Genomic DNA, 27,755 nt, shown 5'->3' with positions numbered 1-27,755 from the left:
GATAAATGCAATTGACATGAATGCCTAGCCCTAGATCTTCTAAAAGTAACTATCTATAGAACTAAGCTTCTTACCTACGTGTCCGTAAAATAATTGTGGCTAGGAAGCATATCACCTTTTTGGATCTGTCAAGCCTTCTACTCGATGGAAAACCCAGCAGTCGTCAATTATCCCGCTGTAGTGGAGGTCCTTCGCCGCAGCGGGGATCTCCGGAGTGCTGCGGTCTGTATTGATGAAGCTATTAGCGTGTCCTCCGATCAACTCCCCTCCCTGTTTGGCTGTGAAAGGCCGTCAACACCCGGGTTTATCTTCGCCTCCAGCTTTGTGCGAGCCCTCTGCGTAGATATATTCGTACGCTACGATTTCGTTTGTAAGGACTATGGATCGTTCACATGTCTGTTGGCGAAGTTCCATCTTAACATATTATGTAAGCATTTAACTTCCGTAAATCGGCGGCAAACCGAGTTACATAATTCTCAGCGTCAATAATGTTTGGAGTGGCTCCCCGACGTGTGAGGCAGAGGCGAGACTCGCGGCTCGGAACAGTTGCGCTGCAGATGTGTCACTGTCAGCGTCTCTGGTCGGAGCGGGGTAGTGTTACACTCTGGGGGACAGATTTGTCACCAGGCCAGGAGGCGAGTCCCATGACGGCAGCGGCGAGTCCGGAGTCGAGACGTCAGAGTCCCCTTGGCAGGGGACCACCGCGATTCGCAATAAGCGAGAAGCTTTGAGCATAAAGCACATGGGATTCGGGAATAAATGGACATTCGTGCGGTTTATCTTCGTTCTTTGAAATGCAGCTGATGGCTTCGAACGAGTACCCTTAGCCCGAAAAATATCATGTCCCTTTAAGTATACCGCCCCACAGCCCACAGATGCCCACACAGTACTAATCTCCAACAGCCCACAGAGACTGACCGGTGTCTTTGCCGGCCTCCTGCGCCCACTCCATCAGACAGGGCCGGCTGTTGCGCTTCACCCGTGATGCGGTGCACTGTCCAGCCGAGACGCGTGCGTCCACCCCGAGCGTCTCGTAGTTGCCTTTGTAGCCGCACCAGTAGGCGGTGGCCGTGCCGGCAGAGTCCGGCACCTGGCGGTCCGGGTTATACGTCTGAAACGGGTGGGTGAAGCGTCAGCATCAGCTAGTCCAGTGGGGAACTAGATGTGGCATGGTAAATGAATGACAAATGGGGATAATGATAAAAGAGAATGGTAGCCAACAACAATTATGATGCTCGATTTTCACGGCACATCGTCGGATAAAGCTGTTGATGTTGAACAGCTGACGCTGTTGATCTGAGTACCTACATTGGACTTATTGCAAGTTGAAATGTTAAATGCTTTTTGCAATTACGAACAGTCCGGCGTGCACTTTTACTGCGAGCTTGCTATATTATCAGCAACCGCTCGGTGAAAGGGTTTAACATGTGAACCGTGTAAGCTGTGACAAAATAGCTTTTCCTCAGTTTTTCTCCCCTCCTCTTTCCCCCTCTCTCTGTCTCTCTCTCTCTCTCCCTCTCTCTCCCTCTCTTTCTCTCCGTCTCTCTCTCTCTCTCTACCTCTACCTCTCTCTCTCTCTCTCTCTCTCTCTCTCTCTCTCTCTCTCTCTCTCTCTCTCTCTCTCTCTCTCCTGTCGCACTCTGCCATCTCTCTTTTTTCTCTTTTTATCATCATCCGCAGCGTCTATTTTTTATATGCAACTACACACTCAAGCTGCATTACAGTGGAAAGGTGGTCACCGTCAGCTTCTGCTCACAATTTATGCCCGTCGTGCCGTTCCACGCTCAGGGCCAGTGGAACTGACCTTGCCATTCCCCCTGTACAATGTAACTGCGTATTGGTCGCCTTGGGAACTACGCACTAGCTCCACGGCTCCAGATTTTTTTTCTCCAACTCAAGTGGCAAGAAAGGAGAGTTTTGATAATATGCCGAAGAAGATGAAACGCCAAAAGTTGGATAGGACACCTGACCCATCAGCACATTCATTATTTTCGTTTTCCAGTCAAAGGCAGTGTGCTTTAGCCGCTCAAGACAATGCCATGGTTGTTGGTGAGGCTCCACGGAGAGCTGAGTGGGCATTCAGCCGGTCTCGAAGGCCGTGACATGCCGTATCCGGGACCCGTACAGGTGAGAGCTGACGCCATTCTGTTGTTCGCGCGGTGTCCTCCGGCAGCAGTGTGGAGCGTGACTGGGCACAGTGAGCGGCGCAGAGGCTATAGGGCCTTGGCAGAGGCCACGGCCGTCCCATGGCGACGGCGCAGCGCTGGGGGGGGGGGGGGGGGCTGCACCCGGCTCCCACCGCGGTTCCCGCTCCGCTCCGCTGAGCCTCATACAGTCGTATACAATTAGTTACCCACTCCGCTCTTCAGCCGTTGCTCCCTCATCCGGCGCTTCCCATTTCACCGCTCTGCTGAAATTAACTGCAGCCACTCATCTTTTTCATAGGTCCACCCTCCTGTTGGCTTCCAATACACTGGAGCTTGTATCGTCACGAACGATTTCCCATCCCGTTGTTCCGCTATGCACTGAGATCCAGCCATCCACCGTTTTCCTTTCCATCGCTCTGATGAGGTTAAGCCGCCCATGTTGTCTCCCATCTGCTCGCACATTAGCCAATCCGACTCAACTGCCTGGGCCCCTGGCCGCATTATAACTATAGGGGCAAATGGACATGTTTACAGAGTAGCGTCAGCAGTCCCGTCCACCTATAATGGTGCTCACTGCTCAGCGCCCAGTGGACTCCAATGGCTCAGGTGACCGAACTCAGCACCCCGCCCGGTCTGAGTCGATGGGGTACGTCTCGGGTGCAGTCCCAGCGCTACCCCGCTCAGTAGACAGATGCGACATCCGGCAGTGATCCGAGCCGAGAAACGTCCCTCTAGTGACAGCGGAAGGGCCGCTCGTACCTATACCCGCTGTCACACCCGCAGCGGCTCGTCTTTCAAAAGAGCCGAGCTCAGCTAACAGGCTGGCCGGGTACCTGATATTACAACAATCGGCAGAGAGTGAAATCGCAAATCGGGTGCAAAACAATAACCTCTAAGTAACGGCGATAATGTATCAGTCTAAAGGACTGTGACATGCCCTCTGTTAGGCACATATAGGCCGTTCATATTTAGTAGGTAATCGGTAATAATGTTGATAAGCAATAAGACTGAAAATTAAACACTGTTGCGCTTCATTGCGACATACTTCAATGAAACTACCATCGGCCAACATGATTCGGAAGAAATTTAGGTAGGTCTGAAACTGAAAAAAGTGCTTCAATTTGAACTTAAAGTTTCAAATGATTATGAGCTAGGACACAACACGAGAAAGAAAGAAAAAAAAACAACAAATAAACGTACATGTAGACCATCAGTATAGCGCCGTACCTATATCATACAGACATTTCTGGCCAAAAATGGTCGGTATTTCTCGGAACGTTCAAATAGTGCAAGTTTACTGTTAAAAAAAAAGAGTAGAATGACCCGCGTCAACACCTGAGCGCTGAATGTCGTGACATACATATGGCCTTACAGCTGGGTATACAGTTTTTACTCGCGTCATGGTAAAAGGCACATATGGTGTGGCCTCTGTGGCATCGCTCGGCCAGCATATGAGGCGGCTGTGTGCCATCTTCCATCGTCCGTCTCAAATGCAGAAACGTGAGTCGGTATCACCAAAAACTGACCCTCTGTTGTTTGCTGGGTTATGATAATGAGTGTCTGGTGACAATGCACCGTGGCAGAGCCGAATACAGCTGGCTTCCCATCTGAACAGCTCTGCACGTCTGCTTATAAGTGGAAATGCACAGATGAGGTAGCATCTGTGGTCTCGGCAGCGACAATGGCTCATATTTCTTTGGGGAGTTGGCATAAATGTTGCATCTGCTGAACATCTGATTACAAACAATGAATACCAATCCTTGGCAGAGGATTGAACTTTAGTGCCGGCAATGGCTATGCCAATGGTGTCCATCCACTACTTTTTGACGTTGACAAAATGCTGCTGTTGGCATACGTGAGCCGAACGCCAGCATCAGTGGGGACGTGACGTGAGTTAACGTGATGTCCGCGCTTTGAGTGCAGCTGGAAGCCGTCCTCGCGTTACCTCAACTCGAATGTTGTCCAGAATCCACCTCTTACTTGCTATGTTGACGGCATGTAACATATCCTCTGGCTGTTTTACGGTCTTGCCGACGGAGCCACGGCTGCTGAGAAGCCCCGCACTGACTGTGCGTCAGACTGACGTCGTCAGCCGTTAGACCGACTCCCGGTGACAAAGGCTGCGTGTTGTGATGACTGAACATCGGATGTGACTGCCCACCTTGGCTGCCTCACATACAGCTCTGTTCACGCGTTATTTCCGGCTTGGAGTCAAAGCGGTCAAAGAGTCAGGCGAGGTGCGAACAGGGAACAAGGTGAGATAATACCGGCCTTCATGTGACCGTCTTGATCTTGATGTGAGCTATCATGCCGAGGAAAAGGTTTCCCTGCATGGCGTGAGCAACAGGCATGGTCGCGTCAGACAGTGACGAGAACAGGTAGCTCGCTGACCAGTGCGCTGCGTCCACTTTTCGAGAAGGAAAGCTGACGATGAATTATCTCCAGCTACATAAGGTCCTATTTATTCATGCACTCATCATCATTATTCCACCCGCTCTGATGTTTCGTGCCGTGTGCCTTATTCCGGTCGTGCTTGTGGCTGACTATTCAAGAACACGTGAGGGCAAGTTATATAAAAGTAGCTGGCTGCGCAACACAGTGGACATGTATAAATTCCTCCTTTGAATACCGATGATGCAACGGATCACAGGACTCCGTCAACAGGTATGACACACTATGTCGTCACTAGTCTTAGTAGAAACCGTCGACCCGTTCCAGCTAGAAACATTACCGGCTCGGAATATTTGCCACGTCACGGCTGTGTCCCACACAGCTCGCCAAATTTGTGGCGCGCGCCGCCGACCACGCTCTCATCGCGTCCAAAGTCGCTGACCAGCAGTGAAAGCGTGACAGCGGGCTGGGACAGCGGGCTGGGCGGCGGGCTGGGGCTCCGGACGGTTCTGCACATGGGTTTTTGACTGCCTGTGTCGGTTGCGGTCAACTCTCCCTCCAGCCGGGCCCGGTCCGAAGCACGGACCTCATCCGAGCATCTAGGCTTCTATGGCGCCATACCGCCTGGAACTTTTCTGTCATTTATACCGTAACAATTTCTGAAAGGCGTGGTTTATCTGCCGTTACCGTAACTCATCCGTAATATCGCAACTCATCTAATCTGCCAATGCCGTAACTCGTCTGCATCACCGTAACTAATCTGTCACCACCGTGACTCAGTTTTTCACCGCCGTAGCTCAGCTGCCATCGCTACAGCTCATCTGTCACCACCGTAGCTTATCCGCCTCTCGGCTAAAGCGTCCCGCGACAGCCTGGCGCTCCTCCCGGTCGGCCGGTTCTGCAACTGTGACGTCACTGACGCCTTCGCTACATCAGTGACGTCACCGGGTCCCAGCCGGCTGTGGCGGCGGCCAGTGACCTTCCATGGAGTGCCGAGCAGTCCGGTCCAGGTCTGATTCCGGTGTTGCAGGGACCAGTCCGACGCGGCGGATCTCGTGCCGGCCCTCGGCGCTGTCTGCCGCCGGAGACATGAGCAGGGCACACCCACCCTGCCGCATCTGCACCGCTATTTCGAGGTTCAGGGGAGACGAGGATGTCGCATGACGATCTGGCATGACCATCATGAAGAAGGCATGCTTATTGCTTATGGGACGCCATTTAATTGCGTCCCAGAAAAGCTATTTCTGGCACCTAAAAGCTGACTCGCCCCAAAATTGGTCCTCAGCACCTATTTGGTGGATACCAGCACCAATCATGGAAAATGACCTTAATTAGCTGTTTCTGGCACCTATTCATCGGTACGCCTTACTCTTTTTTCTGAATCTGGCACCTAAATGCTGAGCGCAGCACCAATCTAGTAGAAAAATGAACTACTGGCTGGTAGAATCATGTTGTTCTGGTATAATGACCCCTGGAGTCTAGCCTAAAGGTTGCCAGTGCAGCTACACTCTAAGACAGCCCCGTAGTGATCTCAGCATTGTATATGACGTTTAAGTAAGCAAATAATATTAATTTGTTTGAAAAAACAATGTCATTCAAATATTTAAAAGTATTTATTTGTAATGCTTAAAGGAAAACATTTTTGTGAGTAATTGTCTCGATTTTGACCATTAAAACGGGTATTGTATTTTTTGACGTCATCAAATAGCTCCAAAAAAGAAATGTAATGTTTTCATTCCGTTCAAGGCCGCTGAAGAAACGCGGGATCTTGCGTGGGACATTGTCCGTTGTTTGCCGCGCAGAGTTGTGCCGTGGTTGTGCCCTTTTCATCCGTTTCTTACGTATGGCATATGTGTGCATGAAGCTTTGATTTTGTTTTTGGTTATTGTGTGGCCGGTCAGTCAAACGCCCCTGTAGAAACCGGATGCTGCCTTTGATCGAGATGGAGTCAGACGATGATTGCAGAAAGCTAATAATATTGAAAAGAGGGCCGGTTGCGTGGCATGTCTGTTCAGAGCTGACATTCTGCTTTACTCCAGTTTATGACCTGAGAGCCTGGCTGGAAAAAACGGATCCAAACTTTTCACGTTAAAATGGCTGAGGGTGCAATAATCTCTAGTCTCTACATAGCGGGCTGGTATAGGAGCGTCTTGCTACGCTGCACCATAGCTGGCTAGTGATTCTCTTTTGGCTAGAAATGGCATTAATCATTATCTCCACTGGCGAAAATGGCACTTGACATCACCGAATGCAACGTTCATGTTGTTAGGATACATAAAATCAGGAAGATTACGCGAATTAGGTAGGCAAACGTGGAATAAAATAGGTGCTAGATGTTTTGGTTTTGGTGCTGAATCAGCAAACAGCAAATACGGAGTTCAACTAGACGATCTGGCAACTTTAGGCTGTGTGGAAGCAATTAGGTGCCAGATTCAGATATTAGGGTCGAATAAGCATTTTGGGGCTGATCAGCAATTAGGTGCCAGAAACAGCTTTTTAGGTACCAGAAACAAATATTCCCCTTGCTTATGGTGATGCTTACTTTCCGCGAGCGAGCCTGAGGAGTCTTTGCATGAATTTCGGTCGATGTGACCATTCAACTATAGCGTAAGTTGTTCGGGGAGCGGTGGCTTAGCTTCAATTATATTACATTCTTTCAATTAAATGGCGCTCGAAACATGGCGGTAAAGCGCTTGGTGGCGCCAAAAGCCACTCGTAACATAAGCTTATTTACATTACAAAGTAGTCTTACATATAAAATAATTCCGCTACGAAAAACAATTATTTTACCTTATTTTTTATTTAATTTTATTTATTTAGGCCTCCCTCTAACAGGCATTTGTGGCCCAATTACAGAAGGGCTCCTCCTCCTCCTGGCCCTTGTTCCCACACCCCCCAGGCTACGGCTGAAGTGGGAGCCTACCCCACACCTGGTGACACAGCCGGGGACGACGCCCGCGGAACGGGCGGAACCGGGAATCGAACCCGAAACCCGGCACCGCCCGCACCGCGGGTCGACGCCCTAACCGACTGCGCCACCAGGGCCTTAACGTTCATTCACCTGTTCATGGGCATAGTTACCTGTTCAAGACTGACGGGAGATAAAAAGCATAAAAAATGAACAAAAAATGGCCCTACAAACAGCTGTATTTTGCGACCATTACCGAAGTGCCGAAGTATCATGAAATCATGAAAGTAATTGGCATTGAGACGAATTTGGAGCCAAATTGAAGTGCCGCTGTTTCGCGAGCCACAAGTGAATATTCTGAACTGAGCTTCTCAGGTCAATCGATATAGAAAGCCACAACCAGTCTACATTGGGTTATTGCAGCAGTACTTCATTGTGAGTTTAATGGTGGATTTTGTTTGGCAAGCTGTGGCCGGGAGCTGACCAAGTATAGAGAGTCATCGCACTTAATTTGGCTGATCGAACCTCCACAGCTGCATGGCTGAACGAACTTTCAAACAACGCCGATGGCCCAGCCACTGCCTATACTTACTAGTAATGCACTTAACAGGTAATTGAATAATTCAATTTACAATTTTCTGAAGGCGATGTTAGCTTACCTTTGAAAGCGCTACGTGGGGGAATTTCTCGAAGTACAGATGGCCCTCCTCTCCGTTCTTTCCCTGCTGTTGCCCTTTGTAGATTCTGAAAAAATAAACGAAATAAATAGTACCTAGGTATACGTCACCCGTCCGGTACAAACATTGATTTTAGGTGTTATATCATAAGACAGCCCGTGAAGGTATATTTCGGATCTTTATAATAGTCTGTCAACCATTCCCGGATCTTTGTCATCCTTTCGTGGATACTTAACTTTCGGTCTAACCTTCGGTCTAAAATGCCGATACAATTTTAGCATAAATCTATGTAATTCAATTTATAAATTTAAATTTATAAATTAAATTTATGCATAAGTTATGTTCACACATGAATGTCAACCTCTCGTAATTCCAGTGAAACAAGTCAATAATAAGTGTGACAAAACTGGCCTTCATGCAAAACATGCCGTTTTGGGAGTCTTGTATGTAGGGTATAGGTCTCGTAGTACAATAGCGCTGGAACGTCCCATTCTCAGAGAATGACAACAATCACGAGCTATTTAAAGCTGCAGACGGCATCCCAGTTCCCAAATAGGTTACAGTAAATGCTGTAACAGTAGCTGTGCTTCCCGTGATGGTCCGACAATGACCGCATACCTGGCAGCGGTGATGGTCCCTGCCCTCTGACCCACCTGGGAGCGGTGATGATCCCTGCCCTCTAACCTACCTGGCGGCGGTGATGGTCGGAATGCCCATGCCGTCGCCGATGAAGACGATGATGTTCTTGGCCTGGTTCCGGTTCGGCTCATTGTTGAGCGCCTCCTCCAGCTCTCCCTCGGCCTCGCGGTACCAGAACACGTTGTCTGTAACGGGGATCTTCCTGTCAGGAGGTCACCACGTGACATCGGTGGAATACGTCATACTCGAGTCATAATCGTAATGACACCATAAACTATGTGCGGCTAGCAGTCGGTGTGGACTCTGGACTGTAGTACAGGGTAAATGAGGCTTTGATATCGGTACAATAAAAACCTAATTCCCAATTCAGTAGTAAATCAGTTTTTTTCTTCTTCTTCAAAATCTCTTACACTTGACAACCACCAAATCGTTTGGGAGGCAGAGTCACGAATATTTTTGGCGGCGACATTGCGAGCGTCTCCTGTGACTGAGTTCTGCTATTTATACAGTTCTCAAACACATGTGTGCAGATTATGGCTTACTAAGCGTGCGTTCGACATCCGGATAATCAGGGAACATTATCTGGGATCACCGAGATCATTCGGTGTCATAGGCTGACACATGGCTGACACCGTGCATAACGGACATGACAACTAGTAGAAGAGCCATTAGTGAAGCAAAAGCAATCTAAAAATGTGACTAATTGCATCAATGTGACACCAAATAATTACCGGTGGTCCCGGATAACTATCCCTCCTTTTCCAGATGCCGAACGCAAGGTAAATTAATATCGTGACCGTAATAAGAACTTTCGCTTACTGGATCATGCAACCACTGCCACATCCATGCCAGATTAAACATGTCATAAAAATCTACCGAGGAAGGAATGAAGACATGTGAGCAATGAGCAATGCATATACACAGGCTGTGTGTGATATCCACAGTGATAAATATTCCGAAAACAAGAACAAGAAATCATTTCAGTCAAATAAGGCCAAATTATATTCAAATAGGGATCAAAACCACTGGCCATATCTATACGTCAACAAAACTGTATACAAAAAAATAAATAAAAGAAAACGAAAAACTTTAAAACTATATAAAGCTATAACCAAAATTAATAAACAGAATACCATTGCCGGATTAACGGGAATAATTTGAACACAAAGCGCTCCTAAACGTGCACAATAGAGACATAACCAACCAAGACATGACCAGATATTTATTTTTACTCGGAGTGTGTTTTCCCCGATACACTCATTGCTCCGTTCGGGATGGCCCAGTCCCTATGAAATCAGCTTCAGTTATAGGTATCGCATTGCCTGTTCCCGTAAGCCTCGCAGACGGTATAGGTTTTGACGCTGGCTGTCGATGCACGGCAGGCTGGACGTATAGTGTCTGTAGTGCAGGCTGTAGTGCAGTGTAGTGTTAGTGCAGGCTGGACGTATAGTGTCTGCAGCAGCGACATGACGACGTCGGGCCGTTAGCCGAGCTCCCATGGCCTTGGGTACGACCGTCCGCCCGGCATAGGGCCATGCGATAGGGCTCAAATATGGCCAGGGAGGCATCACTAACGGATGGCGTCACGCGCGACTCTGGCTGCAGCCCCGGCTAGCCTGGCTGCCTAAACTGCAATTGCAATTGTCTATTGGTCGAAGACACCGTACTGTCCAACGTACTAGTATCAGTGCTCGTAACTATTTAATTTTCACCGGGGATTCCCACCTCGCTGTACCTACACATCCTCGGCGAGGCTCATATATATCACATCCCTTATTTTGTAATGAGCACATGTAAGCAATGCATGCATGTATAGGTGAAGGTGAAATGAGTGATGCAACATAACTCGTAATGGTTGGGTACATTCCGCTTCTAGCAGTTTGCCTCGTCTTTGTTTGAAGCCAGCGCAGGTAAATCCAGTGCTGAGAGCTGGCCGGTGCATGCATGTCAATACACTAAGAACATGGTCCATTACTGTGAACATGATTACATTGTCTGGGACGAGAGAGAACAGGGTTTCGAGCATATCTCCTAAAAATGGACAATGTATCACGCAATGAAGCCCTCGCCTTGTGGTCACGCAATGATATGCTACCAACGTCGACTATATTGACTTTATTGTGCATACGAATAAATCTAGAACAGTGAATAGTTCGCGGACCCATGTGTCTGAAAATAAAATACAACAGATGTGTAGACAAGAAGCGCGATCAAAACAATGCATTGGAGCAAACGGGAAACCCGCACAAGTGTACAGTACCCGCATTCGGCACATGTCCACGTTCCACAATGCCACCATTCGTCACACGAGGCCATGGCGTCGGACAAGGGAATTTTTAGAACTGGGACAATATTGTCACATTGATGACGGGGGCTAGCTGCTCATAACCGACTTGCGCCGCGGGTGAAGTCATCTGGAACTATTGATCGTCTCTACCGAGTTAGGATATACATCGGTCGAGCTGCTGGGTAGATGGACGGTCAACAGTGTCCAGTGACAGAGAGTGGCTGAGCTCTCAACCTACTCCGGCTACAGGACGCCCATCGCTCGGATTGATCGAACTGTCTGGTCAGTGGTCACAACCATCTGACGACTGAGTGACATTTGAAAATCTTCTGAAGGGAAAAACAACAAAAAGTATGGTTACTGCTGGTTTTGAAAACTCCAGAGACCTACATAATGATCGGGTATCCATTTTCTATTCACCGCCATTGCCATAATAAAATGGGTTCGACTGGTTTATAAATCGAGTTATATGGGGATGACTCCTATGCCTCCCTGTCCCACTGTCAATGTGTGGCTATATATCGACGAACCATTATTGGCACACGTACCCTATTGTAATCGTTTTTACGTAGCAGTTCAATGGTCAATGTACAGCGTTACATACCTACTTCCCCACAGTATGCCGGTATACGTGACATGTCCGGCTGTCAATTGTTGAGCACGATTCCATTTCTCTACGTGATAATGTTGCAACGTTATACCAGGGTCAGTTCAATGCGATAACCTTGGGAGGCCGGCTCCACCACGGCCCGTCACACTTGCTTAGAAAAGCATGGGCAGTTGAATAAGCACTTCGGAGAAACTCATGCAATGCAGCTATGAACGAGCAAACTTACAGGCCAGTGGACACACAGCGGGGAATGGAATAAATTAAAGGGGCAAACGCGGAGAGCACACTGTACTGAGGAAGAGAGAGAGAGAGAGAGAGAGAGAGAGAGAGAGAGAGAGAGAGAGAGAGAGAGAGAGAGAGAGAGAGCGAGAGAGCGAGAGAGCGAGAGAGAGAGAGAGAGAGGGAGGAAAAGAGAGAGCGAGAGAGAGAGAGCTAGAGCGAGAGAGAGAGAGAGGGAGGAAAAGAGAGAGCGAGAGAGAGAGAGAGCTAGAGCGAGAGAGAGAGAGAGGGAGGGAGAGAGAGAGCTAGAGAGAGAGAGAGAGAGCTAGAGAGAGAGAGAGCTAGAGAGAGAGAGAGAGCTAGAGAGAGAGAGAGCTAGAGAGAGAGAGAGAGCTAGAGAGAGAGAGAGAGAGCTAGAGAGAGAGAGCTAGAGAGAGAGAGCTAGAGAGAGAGAGCTAGAGAGAGAGAGAGAGAGAGAGAGAGAGAGAGAGAGAGAGAGAGATAGAGAGAGAGAGAGAGAGAGAGAGAGAGAGAGAGAGAGAGAGAGAGAGAGAGAGAGAGAGAGAGAGAGAGAGAGAGAGAGAGAGAGAGAGAGAGAGAGAGAGAGAGACTAGTGGTTCTGTGCCTTCCTGCACAGTGCACATTTATGCACAGTACATATTCGGGATGGGCATATAAATTCATATTGAATACACACATTTCATTATGTAACATGTCAAACAAGGCAAGAGTTGAACGAGCATAGATACGAGAAATTCAGTTGAGCCAAGCACACTATTTGAGTAGCTACATGTTCGAGTACAAGGCTGCTGGTTAAACGGTTTATTTACATTTGAAGTAACTGAACTATTTCCCGGGAGTCCAGGATCTCGGCTTGAGTGGAAATGACAGGTTAAAGGTGGAAACATAACTCGTCAATACACTGCAGTGCCGCTCACTTTTTTCACCTGGCCACAGGTACAGTCACAGCCGCTTTAACCGCAGGCCATCCACATCAGGAAGTAGTGAAATCGAACGCAGAACCGCGGTGTGAAATTCGATCTCATGGATCGAGATACAATCACCGAACCTCCGCTGAGACTGCTTGTGCGGCTGAGTCCCGGTGTTCTCGGGGATTATTAGAAACGGCAGCGATGACTGGCATGGTATGGGTGGCGTAGTATATGCTCATGGGTTTTGTCATTGTTGGATATATTCGCGCAACATTGACACATGTCTGTTAGCCCAGGGTATATAGGTGTTAGCCTACTTGCGGCTTGCCATCCAGAGCCAAAAACCAACTGCAATAAGGTTGTATGCAGCATGGACGATGCATGCACGACCAGGGTATTTTGGTCGTCTATTGCTTCTATTAGTCGGCCTGCAATACGAGGAAGATGATCATGATGATGATGATGAGCTAGGGAAGCAATCAGCCGACTGGATGGATCGAAACATCGACATTGCCGATGCGGTCTTCGGGAAAAATTTGATCTGCAACAGTTCGCCTTATGACGACAGTAGTGCCTATTCACATAGCTATTACGCATCGGTCGTATAAAGGACAGCATGATTTTGGAACAGTTCAGTTGTGACGGTCGGCGCCACATATGATAGGCTGGCTACAAACGTGCTTTTTTTCTTTAACCCCCTTACGGCTCATAATACGAAATAAAACGTTTAAGGACTAAATCTATCATTTGGTCAACCTTGAACGGCTTGCTTCAGAGGCGGATCCAGCTCAAGAGTTTTTTTTTGGGGGGGGGGGCAAACCATAACAATTTATCGATTCTTTCCATGCATCGTCCATAGGCTTAATGTCAAAATTATGCCGTTTGGGGGGGGGGAAACAAATGCCCATTTTGCCCCCCCCCCCCCGGGATCGGCCACTGGCTTGCTTTATGTTGTTACGATTGGCTTCAGCGACGAAAAGCAAATAATAAATATCAACTGCCATGCTTCCGAAATATGACTCTTGACTGCCGAGCTAAGCCCGCGATAGGCATAGCCAATAGCCATATAGCTCGACTGCCTCAACAAGGCCGTCATATGTCCCACACTGCCGAGAACGGACATGTGAACCTCACAACCAATGGCTGATTACATCGACTGTCCAAGAGCGTCAGGTGAGCCTCGGTTGTCCAGGGCCAAGGCCGCACGGCCCACCTCTGCGAGTGTTTTTGCTCCCGGCGCCGGAGATGTGCGCCGTCCCGGAGGAGGTGGGCATTCAAGGTCAGCTGGGGTCAAACGCCTCTATAAATGGAAACTCTGGCGTGCTGTTTCTGCTACCGTCCCACTACAGAACAGTTCACAGAACACTGAGCTTCTCGATTGCACATCTGGCCACATGTACCGGGCTCTCGACTCCCCACTGGCAATATGATGCATCACACAGCAAATTACACAGAACAACCCCTAAGCACGACCGATGGTTTGCTCTGCGGGGAATTCCGAAGGGTCGCCGCGGCTTCCCGGTGGCCTGTGACGCCGCCCGGGGACCGGTTTGGTCGGGAACGCCTCTCGCTCACCTTCTGTGGACTGTGCGGAGGTCACTCCCAGCAGACAGCCAGCCAGCACCCACACCGTCAGGGGAGCCATCACCGAACACCCTGCAGCGCGCGCGGTCCGCACACGACTGAACCACGCGGTACCGGCGGCTGCGGTTCGTCGACGGCGGCGCGGCGATTCTGAGACCGCCACCTCTGACGGCCGCCTCCCGCCTCCCGCCTCCCCGCCTCCCCTCCTCAGACGAGGCGTCACGTCTCTGCCGCCGGCTAGAGTGCACAGATTCCAAACTGGAGGGGACCAGCGCCATAGCACATACTTGTAGAGCGTAGATATTCTGGACGGGACGGGGCCAACGCCGCAGCTATTTTCGGAGTACTGGAGTCGAAAAACTGATAAACAAGGCGTCCAGCATCCACCGGTGAACTTAATGCCTGAACTAGGCTTTACCTAAACTAGATCAATATGGGCGACAGAAGCACAGTAATTATACCTGCCTGTCGGGAACGGCAAAGGGCCGAGCATTTCATCTTTAGGCTGGGTGTAGTTCGACCGGCCATGCAGACAGTCTTTATTGTTCATCTTCTTTGGCAATAACAGCGTCTCTCTAAAACGGCGTCACCTAGCATCCCCAATGCTGATAAATTGAACATAATCAATTGTGCACAATGTATGCTGTAAACGGACGGATGTAGGGAACGGATAGATAGACGATGAACTTAGACGATGGATAGATGTAGACTGGCTGTTCGTGCCACGCAGCCACCCCCCGAAAGTCTTTTTTCGCTATTCCTCGGAACAGGGAATAGCGAAAAGAGAGCTGAGACCTGGCACACCTAACTTTCACTCAAGCAAGATAATTTGGCACCCAAATGCCTGTTTTCTGTCAGGACAGATACCTACTTGGCCTATTGCATTATATTGGATTTGGTTTTTAGTCACACCTCAATGGTTACCAGTTGACCTGAGACCTTAAAGGTAGTGTGCCAGCTTTCCTGGACCGTATGGAGTTAATGGCCCAGATAAGGAGAACCGGATTTTTAGAACTTATCCATACCTTCAAAACTCATGGAAACGTCTTAAATTCTTCAAATTTTGAGTACCCCAGTGCGAAATTCGCCCCGACGGGTTGTCGGTCGTACCCCAACCACATTTCACACCACTATGAACAATAAATGCACACACTGAAATCGCTATTACCGATATGCTCATCCAATCAAGTTTCGATAAACCCGTTCATCATCAGCTCCTGCGGTTTCGAACACGCCTGTTAGGTGGTGCGGTAGACCGCGCCCAAAGCCAGGGCCCCGGTAACGTGAGGTAGCCGAGTCAGGGCAGCGTGCGCTGACCCAAGCCGGAGCCGCGCGTCCTCCCGGTGTCATGTGATAGCCCGGGGCTGCCCGCGGGGATGCGGTAGACCGCGCCCAAAGCTGCGGCCCCGGCTTGGGTCAGCGCACGCTGCCCCGACTCGGCTACCTCACGTTACCGGGGCCCTGGCTTTGGGCGCGGCTTCTGCTCATACTTTGTGGTGCGGTGGTGGTGCGTCGGGCTGCGCGCTCTGACTTCGGCCAAGAAAAATGCGTCAGCTGATCATTGTCATTTCTGCCACTTGCGTGTGGTGAAATGGGGTTATAACTTATGAGACGGCTTTTTCATATCAATTATTTTACATAAAATCATATTTCAAACCATAAATAATGTTCGACAGCCAAATAAAAGAAACAATACCAATACAGGCTTACAGTTTAAGGCTCGACATTGTGCTGTCTACGATTAGACAGCTGATAACTCATTCCCGTACGTCGTATGGTCGTAACACTACAATGACCTTTGCTTATTGTCACATGTGCGCCGCATTCGCGATTGTTGCCGACGCCTGTTTGCAGGTGAGCCCACTACAGTTGTTATACATATCGAAAAACCGATAAACTTTTAGGCGAAAAAGGCACTATTCCAGGCCCATTTTTGATTTTTTTTGCGATATTAGGTAAAAACAGAAGCTTCTTATCCTAGGAAAAATAAAATGGGAAATCTTTCAAAGGTGGCACACTACCTTTAACATTTGATGCTTTATAAAATTATGCATTTTGCTCCTGAATATATCATATGTCTCCTCACGGAATGTACAAACTAAGCTTCAAGTGACCAGCATTGCATGCAATGTTTGTTGCAACAAACCCAGCGGCAGCCTGAAGAACTGAAGCTTTTTCACTCTTCACGTCAGGTGACGCTAGCAGCGCACTGCTCAGTGCTCGCGCGTCAGCACACTTGTGACCGATTACAAGCATTCCAGCAAATGTAAACGAAACATAGGGCACCTGTATAAATTAATATGAGAGCGTGTATTTTTGGGTGGTACCATCTAACCATAGAACCGTGACGGAGCTCCTATTTAATTCAGTATGACATAAAGTTAGGATCGTAAGTTCCGAACCAATAATGCGCGCCCTTAGTTAGATACACCTATTTACATACCTATTGCTGCAATAAGAGAACGAAATTGTTTGGGGAGTTTGGACATCCGCAGCCCTTCTTCTGGCCTCCGGTGGCGAAGCCCCGGGTTTCAAACCGTAAAATGCAAATATTGTCGAAAAAGTATGAAATAAAAGGCAGTAAATATACCCAAAGCCGACCAACCAATCGGTTATAATTTGTCATTGGGATTTGGGATTTGATTATATCGATAGTCTACGAGTCTGTGCATCGCGTTTCGATATTTTCATCATCAATGTTTTTACTCATGGTATCATGCAGGGCGCAGGCTCTCTTCTGTCTATTCGGGGTACCTTCGCAACTAACTATTAATTATGGTTGACGTTCCGCAACTCAGAAAGGCAGGCATTCGACGCGAGAAGCATTGCATGCCTACCTATTTACCGTTTGTAGATATTCGCGAGAAGTGACTTGAAAATCGGATGTGACTGACGTAAAAATGACCGTCTGTGGCACGGTGCACGCTAGCCACACGAGCTGCTACCAGCTGCCGTTATGTCATGTTACATAAAGTTACATAAAGTTACATAAAGCGTGCAACAATTCGGCATGCCAATTCATGGCGATGTTTTCGGTCGTTCTTCTGTATGAACAAATGCTGCATTGCATTACATCATGCACCAAACTAAATATGCTGTGACCAGCATATTGTCACAACTCGCTAAACGGCGTCCCACAAAATCAGCGAGCTGTGAGTTGTGGGCAAGCGTCAGTCTCAGTGCTTTGCAGCGCGTCTTATCTCCCAATGACCCTGCGGCCTGCAGTCTGGGATCACAAAGAATACGAGTGCAAGATATCGGTCACAGAATTAGGACTGTTTTGTATTAATTCCGCATTTGGTAGGGATATTTTTTGACACTCCGCATAGTCTCAACCCCTGGCGTCATCGGTGTCATCCGCCGATCCGTTGGTGTCAGTTTCGTGTGTCGGAGTCCTGTGTCGCAATCCTGTGTCAGAGCCTTGTGTCAATACCCTGTGTCAGTGTCCTGTGTAAGTCCTCTGTGTTAGTCTCCTGTGTCGCTGGGTATCAGACCCGTGCATGCAGTGCAGTGACCTGGCGGGTGCGGCTCCGTATCGCTGGTGTCAGCCTCTGTATCAGTCCTTAAGTCAGACAACAGTGACCTGCCGGGTCTGTGTCAGGTCAGACAGCAGTGACCGGCCGGCTGCGGCTCCGTATCGCTGGTGTCAGTCTCTGTGTCCAGTCCCTATGTCAGACAGCTCAGTGACCTGGCGGGTACTGCTCCGTGTCAGGTCAGACAGCAGTGACCGGCCGGGTGGGGCTCCGTGTCTCTGGTGTCAGTACTCAGTACCCTGTGTCAGTCCCCTATGTCAGACAGCAGTGACCTGGCGGGTTTGTGTCAGGTCAGACAGCAGTGACCGGCCGGGTGCGGCTCCGTGTCGCGGCACAGGTACCGCACGATGGCCGCCGCCGCCGACAGCCGCACCGTCTCGGCCACGTGGTTCTCGTCCAGGCACTGGTCCCGGTGCCTGCCCAGCACGGGTGTGTGGATGGCGGCCAGCTGCAGACAGACGCTGTGCTGGAACCGGATCGTCTCGGCCAGCGAGGAACTCCACAGCTGCAGACCAGGCACCTGAGGACAGATGGCAGGACTGTAAGGCCTACATAATACCATATCCCGTATAAGGCACGGCACCGGGCACACCCACATTAGACACAGTACACGGCTGCAAACTCGGTGCCTGCAGACATTCAGGGCAGTTTGTTCGCTCTCAATTTCTGTCTCTCTAGCCGTCTAGCGGTAAAATCTGACAGCGTGATCAGAAAATCAATGAGGTATATTTTTCAACTAGATATATATCAACTAGATATATTTTTTCGTACCGATGTAAACATTATAACCCTCGCATGTGTGCGGCGTTTGCCAGCTTCTAATGTGTAGGGGGGGGGGGGTCGGTTGGACCCCCCCTTGCCGTTTGGCCCCTGATCGAGCTAGAGCTTCGCGAAAAAAACGAGCGTGTTGCCCGTCACGAGAGAAAGCCGATGATACCCAATTTTAAGGTCCTAGGTCATTGGTTGACCTTCCAGGTCAGGTCAATGACCCAAAGTCGGGAAAATCGGGACCTATTAGAAAGTCGTAAAGTGTGGCTGCTAAGGGGTTTTTCGGGGTGCTGATCACGAATATCGTGTTAGTTTTGATCACAGATGATGTCTTTAAACATTTAGACCAGGTCGGGTCAGGTCAGGTCAGGTCAACCAGTAGGCGTCGTGACGGGTATTCGTAGTACGTGTCAACCGCCTCTGACAGCTTCGTAACATGTTACGAAGGCACCAAAACTGCTTCGTAAATGTTCAAATAGTTGCTAAATTCGAATTCAGCTCCAAAAACTAGCCTAGAAACATGTAAAACTCGAAAAAGTGAACCAAGGTCACCCGAGGTCACCAAAGGTCAATGACCTGACCTGACCTTCAGATGACCTTGACACCCACCCTAATGCATGGGAGTAACATCAAATCACATGTTTGAACGTTTGAAACCACGAAAAGCTTGCAAACGCGCGGCTAATGCGAGCCGACATACGCGGAATCGCGATTCCGGCCAAACATGGTCTCGGAAAAGAGGTCACAGGTCAAAGGTCATTTGGGTCAGGGTCATGAAATTTTCAGGATCGGTGTAAAATTGATCAATGCGAGGGTACTGAAAGTTTCGTCGCGATCGGCCGCTTTTTCCGCGAGTTATTCGCGAAAAACCATGGGGGGGTCCATCCGACCCCCCCCCCTACACATGCGAGGGATAATTCATTATAACCTTCATCGTCTGTTGTATAATACTTTTTTGTAAGTTATCCGTAAAGCACAAACGGGCTTCTAGCAACTTCCGTTCCTTCCCAGCTGCCCTCCCATGGCCCACAACTCCGACACACCTTGCGCAGATTCTCGGTGGCCATGGCGTTGATGGTGAGGATGGCGCCGTTCACCACCGACTTGTTGCCGTACCCGTCCATGAAATCGGGCCCATCGACTCGGTACACCAGCTGGGAGTGTACGGAGAGATTACGCAGCACCGGCACCAGGCTCTCGAGGTCCGCCTGAAAGTGCAGCGGCCGCTCCGGCCTGGTGAGGTGCGGCCGGTCGATGGCCATCTTGGCGTACCACATCCCCAGCGTCATGACGATGAGGTCGGGACATGGCCGGCCGCTACGGCAGTCCTCCTCGACCACGGCCAGCCGCTCGGCGTAGCCGGCACCGACGTACGGCGCCCAGAAGAAGGAGGCGCGCACTAGGTCACTGAGAACCTCCAGATGACACACCCATCGGAGGTACCGGGTGCCGTGAAACATGGGAGTGGCGTGCGGACAGCGGAGCCGCCGGCCGCGCTCCCAAAACGTGGCGTTCTTGGACGACTGGTAGGTATCGTGCAAGATGTAACGCCGCCACAGCAGCTTCAGAGTCTCACGAATCTTCATGAAGATAATGCGCGCTCGAGAGTCACCTATGAACATGACGTAGGCGGGTCGGCCGCGCCGCTCGCGAAGTCTCGTCAGGCACGGGATGGACTGTTTGGGCGGCAGGCCGGAGCCGAGACAGGACGTCGGCGAGTCCTGTGACGGATTCTCCCAGTACATCCGCGACTGACTGAGCCGGAACAGCCGCCGGCAGGCCACCCGACTCCTCTCACTGTCAATGGCCCTGGGAACTGCAACGACGGCACACGGGATCAGCGGCTGGGTAACACGATACAGAAACATCGTCACGGAGTCAACGGAGCTGGGAGGGACACAACTGTTGTTCTCACACCTGTAATTCTTTTGAATAAAGTTTTTACTTAGAAAATCATGGTAGTATTAATACTGTATTTAGCAAAAGTTCATAGTGTTTGAATGGACCGGGGTAGACAAAACATGAGAGTCTGCAAATAATTCACATTTTTATCTAACTCAGTCGGAACATGTAAGTACCGAACACAGTGAGAGTGACATTAAAATTTAAAACGTTTGATTCTTACCATTTTGATTTATGACGAGAACGACACAGCAGACTGCTAGCACTGCTGCAAACAACCTGTAACAGAGGCATTTTAACACGTTTTTACAAACAACCCGTGACGGGCGGCTTCATTTTTATTGCAAATGGGTCATGCTTACCATAATAAAAACGAACGGGGTAAAACGGTATTTTCTATACTCGTGCTTCCCCTTCACGAGTATAGAAAAGTAATCAGCTGGTAATCAGTACAACACGTTAGTCAGTAATAAATTAATAAATAATGAATACGTCCCATAAACGGCATCAGAACTGTCTATTGGTGATTTTAACGGTACTTACCTGACACAACCTGTCCAGTGGCGGATCACAGGACATGGAGCTATCGGCAGCCGCATTTTCAGCTGGACACCGGCGTCGCTGCTTTCCGCGACAGGCGTCACACTCTTCTCGACATATTCTTCACACTAGATCTCTGTTTCCTCTATATTCTATACGTCATTATTCGTTCGTTCTCAATGCCGTGATCGTCCTGCGACTGCTTCCCACACTCTGTGCTTCCTTTTCGCCCTCTATTTGTCCTAATTGATTTCTAAATTCCTCGTAATCCTCATTTCTCACTACTTCTCCGAGATATATCGACCTCTTGTCTCTCACTCTCTCCTGACATCCACTCGTATCGTCTTCACGTTCAATTCGTTCCCTTCCTCTCGTCGCTCCGTCCTCTGCTTCCTGTTACTGGCTTCGATCCTCTCTTGAGGTTCCAATTACGTCACTGACAGCACTGACACTGACACTGACACTGAATGACGCTGACAGTCACTGACGGCAACCTTTTGAGCCGGCTGGACCTTACCTCCCTTCCTGACGTCTCCGTGTGCGGTTATCAGCGCCCTATTTAGGATAGATTCTGAATCGTATTGATCAACGCCGCTCGTCCTTCCCTTCCGTGCAATCTCACACCCTCCGTCCGTCCTCCATGTATAGTTTCACAGTTCACACCCTGCACACTGCCCTCCTCACGCCTCGCTCCGCCGCGGCGCACTGCAGTCTGCCCGCCGGCCACCTGCGCGGCGGTCCGTTCCCAGACTCCGGCCATGCACGGTTAGCAGAGCGGAGCGCTGCACTGTGTTGCAGAGGTACCCACCGACCACCGGCGTTCAGCGCCGCTGCAAGGCGTCGGCGACCGGCCGGCCGGCCGTCGACCTGCCTTCTAACGGTCATAAGGAGGACGGCGCCGCGCCCCACGGAGTGCACTTAGTGAGAGAAGGCAAATATTCGTGAATATGCAATATGCATTATGCTTGCTTACGTTGTTAGGGTAATGTGAGTAGTGTTTGGTGTAATGTTTGGTGAATGTTTGGACGGTGGCTTGTTTTGATATCGACAAAGTGATATGAATTGCCCATGTCTCCGTGAATGCAAGGGTTGTGTGAAGTGTGAATAGTAAGTTGGTGGCGTTATTTGATATTATATCCGCGTTGTCACGTTTATTTTCAGATTGCAAGTAGCCAAGTTTATGCGCAATGATGTCTTTTAAAAAGTCCCGTTTCACGAGGGTTATTGATCACATACCAAGAGCTACGTAATATGAGGAGAAACAATGGTCAAATGCATATAAAAGTGATTATAAGTGAAATGAAACTGAGACGATCAATAAGCCCACGCCTCAAAGAGCTAGTCTCCCCCCTTTCCTCTTTCCTCAATAGTTATCACAAGTAACAACGATAACGCTACCAACCTCATTCTCAACGATAAGTCGTGGGACGAAATTATTTATTTCATTTATGCTTTACAAATGTGCATAAAAACGTTTACATAGCGACATGAAAAAAGCATAGGCGTAGCAGATCATAAGCCAAGATGCAGCTTATAGTCATGATGCATGACAATTGGGTACGTACGTAGATTATTTACACAGCCCATTTGCTCGATGCTGATAAAAGACACGAAAGAGCGGCAGGCATCTTGCAAGAAAAGCAACATGAGCCTAAACCCCTGCACCTTCGGGGGCCCGGTTCGGGTTAGTGACGGCTGATGCCCCTGGCGCTCCCGATTCACTGCAGCCCGAATGGTATGGCACTGATTGATGATAGCATTTTTCGACCGTAGACCTCTGCATATCAATCTCAGAGATATTCAGAGGTCTATGATTCGATTCAGCCAGCCCATAGCTTCAAGGTCGATGGCACTGTCGATATGAAAGAGCCAAACAAGTCCGTATTTTACGATTACGAGTATATGCCGGTATAAAAAGCAATCGACCAAACCTACGCATGTTTCTTGATGGTTACTGTTTCCTTATACCTTCCGCGAGTTCCGACACACTGTCAATCACAGCTTCTTGCCCGTCCCCGTGTTCCTATGAGCTCCGCTCTGCCCCCGCCGCAGCTCAGCCCGCTCAGCGCTCAGCTCAGCTCAGCTCAGCTCAGCAGCGGGTCCTCCCGTCCGACACTGCGCCGCCGCCACCAGGCGATGCGCAGGGCCTGCACGGTGGCCGCGCCGCCCACCGCCGCCGTCAGCGTGGCCAGGCAGCGCACCATGAAGGTGAAGTTGGTGGCGTCGATGACGGCGCCGCCCGTCACCGGTCCCAGCACGTTTCCCACCGCGGCCACCGTGCCAAACACGCTGGCCGTGAACGCCTGCGTGGCCACGTCAGCCGGCAGACCCTGGCGCACCGTCACAGTGATCATGCGGTTCAGCACGGGCACGTATGCGCCGCCCTGGAACACCTCCTTCACGGTGAGGCCGAGGCCGAGCAGCCACCAGGAGGGGCGCAGTCCGAGCCCCGGCAGCGGCGGGATCAGCGCCAGACCGAAGGCCGTGGCCAGCAGGCAGCCCGAGATGAGCAGGTAGATGTTGACCAGCCGGTCGGCCAGCCGGCCCCAGAGCAGGCTGGAGACGGCGTAGCCGCCCGTGGCCACCAGGAAGAACAGGCCGATCTGGGAGGGCGTGGTGCCCAGCGTGTCACTGGCGTAGCGCGCGATGCTCGAGTCGATGGTGGTCCAGATGGCTGCCGTGGTGCACACGATCGCGCAGCAGAGCCAGTTCTCTCCGGCCGACACGAACACGCGCAGCATGGAGAAGAAGTCGGAGCGCTGCTGCTCGGCCGGCGCCTCCACCTCGGGCAGGTAGAGCGCGCTCAGCACCACCAGACACAGGATGAAGCAGCCCTGGGAGTAGAACGGCAGCGCGAACCCGCCCAGGTGGTACAGGCCGGCGCCGATGGCGGCGCCCAGCGACAGGCCGATGGCGTTCATCGTCTCCATCACGGCCACCGCCGTGGACGTGTTGTGGGAGAACTGGTTGGCCGCCATCGTCAGCGCCGTCGTGATCACCGCCGCCGTGCCCATCGCCTCGAACACGCGCACCACGTAACACATCACGATGAACGACTGGGCGCTCTCGATGCGGAACAGCGTGCCGAAGGCGATGTTGGAGAGGGCGGTGACTGTCATGCCGGCGCAGTAGAGCCGGTTGATGCCGAAGACGGTCACCAGGCGGCCCATCAGCGGGTAGGTTAGCAGCTGGGTGAGCGAGAACACGCTGAACACGCCGCTGGTCAGTGTCTGCGAGAGACCGCGCCGCTGCGCCTCCAGCGGGAAGAACGGGATCATCATGGCCAGACAGGAGCCCGCCAGCAGGCTGCCCATCGAGAACACCAGCAGCATCAGCTTCTGGCGCAGCGAGTAGGCCGGTCGTCGGCCGCCGCACCCCGCCTCCGGGAACGTGCTATAGGCCTTCTGGTCGCCGCCAGTCAGCTGGGCACCGCTGTCACTGCTCGCCACACCGGGGTCCCAGCCGGGACCGGCAGTTCCGTCATCGCTCGGCCGTCCCATCGTAAGCACAGGGCGGTGTCCGCGGCAGGAAACCCGCTCCTGGCGGGCACTAAGACCCGCTCACCGGCGCTCTGTCGGCCGGTCACTAACGCCCTGTCGATGGATCACCACCGCTCAGTCTGTCGCTCACCACCGTCTATGTCCGCTGTCGCCGTCTATGCTGGCTGGTCACCGCTGTCTATACCGCTGAATCACCACTGTCTCTGCCTGCCGCTGTCCGTCTAATCACCGAATAACACTTTTCGGCAACACTTCTCCTGGATCAGTCTTGAGTCAGTCCTGACAACCACACTTCTCGCTCGGCTCACAGCGTGTTACGTCGGTCCTGAGTCCGGACAGAGGCGTGGTCCTACAGCCAGCACGCGCGGCGAGCGGACTGGTATGTGGCGCCGCGCCGCCCTGCGCCGGCCGCCAGTGAACTGCCCGCCGCCGCCGCCGCCCGCCGCCACCGGGAACCCGCTGGGCCAGGGGCGACGCCAGCTCCCGTGCAGGTAGATGGATTGAATTACGTAAGGAAGACGGGGCGGAACCGGTTACGCATTACATTAGCTTGGCAACTGGAGCTGCAGGCCGCAGAAGTGATGTTTTAGGCGATGCGATGTGGTCGGTGGAGGCTAAGGGAAGAAGCATGCTTTTATGGTTCGCGTTTGAATTGTATGTGCGCAGTGTGTGCTAGAGGACTTACAGAGTACGCGTGCAGATAACACAAGTAACAAATAACGTATCATGCAAAGGGAGGATTACGGAATGACCGTTGCTGTCATCACTTGCGTCCCCGAAAGGAGGAGGCACACTTCGGTAGTATTTCCCCGTTACTTTCGGTAAGAAATAAGCTTTGAATTAACACGAGCTGAATTTGTTTGAACGTTTTGAACGGTTCAAATGTTACCCGCAGCTGTTTCAGTCATGTCAAAGAGCAAAAACGAAGCGGTGAGTGCCAGTCATCCTTCGAGTGCCGGTCGCGCCGGCAAGTCACTGTGCGGTGAGCGCCGTCTGCGTCGTTGTCACAGTGCCAATAGTACCGGCACGTAGCCGTGCTGTGAAAACCGTTCGTACAGTGAGTGAAGTCCGTGCCGTGGGTGCTGTCCGTTAGCACAGCGGCTTACCTCTGAGACCCTCCCTCTCGCGCCACTGGCGCCGCCCCTGCTGCGGCCCGTCGTCGCAGCACGATACCGCCTCTCCCTCCGCCTCTCCCTCCGCCCGTGACAGCGGACATGGAGAAGCCTCCCAAACTCTCTCCGCGGTGGGAGGGCGAAGGGCCGCTCCCGTCCATTCAGGGTCGTCGCCCTTCATAACTCCTGACCCAATCTAGCAAATGCCGCAAATAGGATTATGCAGCACTGGCTGAATTTCAACTAAATGAACCGGCTATTAACCCTCGCCGGACCTATTGGTTTTCTACATACGCGCCGGCCGAGGGGGGGGGGGGCGGGTACGACCCCCCCCTCGCCGTTTCGCCCCTGGTAAAGCTAGCGCGTCGCGGAAAAAACGAGCGTGTGCGCCGTTACGAGACGCAGAGATTGGTACCCGATTTTAAGGTCCTAGGTCAACCGGTGACCTCTGAGGTCAGGTCAAGTGCCCCAAGGTACGGTTCAGTTTTTGGTGAAGAACTTCGCAAAAAACGGCCACAGAGCGCCGATTTTGGCAGCATCGTATTCGTCTTGCTCAGGCGCGTCGAATGATATACTTTTTGTCCGGGTCAGGTCAACTTGGGGTGTTGACCTCAGGTCAAGGTCAGGTCAGCACCCCCAGGTCACGAAGTTGGTTGAAAGAGGTCATATCGCATATCATTCGATTCGGCAGGTCTTCCTGAGTCCATTGGTGGCTTTTCCGACTCGCTAGCTCAATTTGATCAAGAGTTATTGACGAAAAACTAATATGACCTTGATGACGTCATAAATGACGTCACGCAAGGTCAACATTGCAAAAGTGACGCATCTAACCTTGCAAGGAGTGCATCAAATCACGATTCTGTGTGCTTGAGATAGTTGGAGATCGTTCCCGGCGCCAGAATAGCAGTTTTCATTTTTCCCCATTGACTTATAATGGTGAGGTCACGAAAATGACCTGACCTCATATGACCTTTAGGAAAAATCCGAGATATACAAGTTGTGGGACTCATAATGGATACTAGATCCTGCAAGTTTCATTTCCCTGTGACATCTCCTCTGGCAGTGAGGGCGTTGCGAAGTTGCGACATCTGAAGACCGTGCAGAGGTTCACTTATGACGTCATAGGTCAGTGACCTGACCTGACCCAAAAATGTGGTTGGTGTCAAAAGATGCGGCTTGGATCAAAGGTCAGGTATGCTAAGTTTCAGCTCTCTATCGCCAGCGTGTTCGGAGCTATCGCGAAAAAACCCTATGGGGGGCGGCACCCGCCCCCCCCCCCCCCGGCCGGCGAGGGTTAAATGCAAAATGGTTTACAAAGTGACACTGGCCTTTGGCCTTTAGATACCTACACAATACACATATATGTAAGCATTCAAAATTAAGACGTGCCTATGAAAAAACAGGTAATGACAACATAACAATATATTTACTTACTGTTAACATCCATATAAGTTCGCTGCACCGTCAAACAACGGATTTACGACTAGACAGCTACATTTGTACATATTTCAGCTATCGATCATTGTAACTTACAAGTATGTCTGAGTGTCCACCACAAATGGTCAAAGCGATATTTGGTCGCCGGATCAGGTTTTCTAGGTTTGGCATTTTTATAGAATAGATGTTACAACTCCCCTGCGAGGAAAGACGCATCCATGGACTATTCTATAGCTTACGCTTAGTTCTAGCATACACTACCGTCACATAAAGCAAAGGTTTGACGTGCATTCTCCAAACGCTGCCTGGCTGTATTAAAAGGATAGGACACATATGCGCCGGTTTACATGTTACACAATACATTCATAGAACGTCGTCGAAGTCTCCCCGGCGTGTCTGCACTGGACAGGTCATGACCATGACGCCACGCCGTACCCGTATATGTAAAGCATAATACCAGGTCTGCCCGGAGGGCAAGCTCACCAGAGATACATTTACACGAATACATTATACACACTGCACAACGTCAGAATATTTTACGCACTACATGTAACACATGAATGACGCGC

General features: G+C 50.7%; 3 protein-coding genes across 3 annotated transcripts in view; all 3 read right to left on the bottom strand.

Moving 5' to 3' along the window:
• Nucleotides 1–14,643, bottom strand: part of LOC122392058 (alkaline phosphatase-like) — a 28,061-nt gene extending 13,418 nt beyond the window's left edge. The window contains exons 1-4 of the mRNA XM_043386557.1: nucleotides 14,386–14,643; nucleotides 8,812–8,947; nucleotides 8,106–8,190; nucleotides 919–1,111 (exon numbers count right to left, since the gene is read on the bottom strand). Of these exons, the coding sequence (XP_043242492.1) occupies nucleotides 919–1,111; nucleotides 8,106–8,190; nucleotides 8,812–8,947; nucleotides 14,386–14,455 (484 nt within the window). The 5' untranslated portion in view covers nucleotides 14,456–14,643. The remainder of the gene's footprint in view (nucleotides 1–918; nucleotides 1,112–8,105; nucleotides 8,191–8,811; nucleotides 8,948–14,385) is intronic.
• Nucleotides 14,644–17,656: 3,013 nt separating this feature from the next.
• LOC122392064 lies at nucleotides 17,657–22,000 on the bottom strand. Its single transcript, XM_043386564.1, has 4 exons — nucleotides 21,141–22,000; nucleotides 20,821–20,876; nucleotides 19,739–20,511; nucleotides 17,657–18,447 (listed from the first exon to the last, which is right to left on the bottom strand). The coding sequence occupies exons 1-4, from the start codon at nucleotides 21,194–21,196 to the stop codon at nucleotides 18,214–18,216; spliced, it is 1,119 nt and encodes a 372-aa protein (XP_043242499.1). The 5' UTR covers nucleotides 21,197–22,000; the 3' UTR covers nucleotides 17,657–18,213.
• A 560-nt stretch (nucleotides 22,001–22,560) lies between these two features.
• LOC122392074 (MFS-type transporter SLC18B1-like) lies at nucleotides 22,561–25,056 on the bottom strand. The gene has a single exon (XM_043386574.1). It carries the CDS (start codon nucleotides 24,635–24,637, stop codon nucleotides 23,222–23,224), a length of 1,416 nt encoding a protein of 471 aa, XP_043242509.1. The 5' UTR covers nucleotides 24,638–25,056; the 3' UTR covers nucleotides 22,561–23,221.
• Between the last annotated feature and the right edge of the window lie 2,699 nt (nucleotides 25,057–27,755).

Source organism: Amphibalanus amphitrite, unplaced genomic scaffold (genome assembly GCF_019059575.1).
Source record: "Amphibalanus amphitrite isolate SeventyFive unplaced genomic scaffold, NRLGWU_Aamphi_draft 000467F_arrow, whole genome shotgun sequence".
NCBI lineage: Eukaryota > Metazoa > Arthropoda > Thecostraca > Balanomorpha > Balanidae > Amphibalanus > Amphibalanus amphitrite.
The sequence above is the reverse complement of the archived record's forward strand: the minus strand, read 5'-3'. Positions and strand labels throughout refer to the sequence as shown.

What these genes read in the sequence shown, in the direction of transcription:
- LOC122392064 (XM_043386564.1), bottom strand. Translation starts at nt 21,196, where the DNA reads ATGCGGCTGCCGATAGCTCCATGTCCTGTGATCCGCCACTGGACAGGT. An exon ending in CACTGGACAGGTTGTGTCAG is followed by an intron (nt 20,877 to 21,140) that starts GTAAGTACCGTT and finishes CCTCTGTTACAG; the next exon opens with GTTGTTTGCAGCAGTGCTAG. An exon ending in TCTCGTCATAAATCAAAATG is followed by an intron (nt 20,512 to 20,820) that starts GTAAGAATCAAA and finishes CCGTCGTTGCAG; the next exon opens with TTCCCAGGGCCATTGACAGT.
- LOC122392074 (XM_043386574.1), bottom strand. Translation starts at nt 24,637, where the DNA reads ATGGGACGGCCGAGCGATGACGGAACTGCCGGTCCCGGCTGGGACCCC.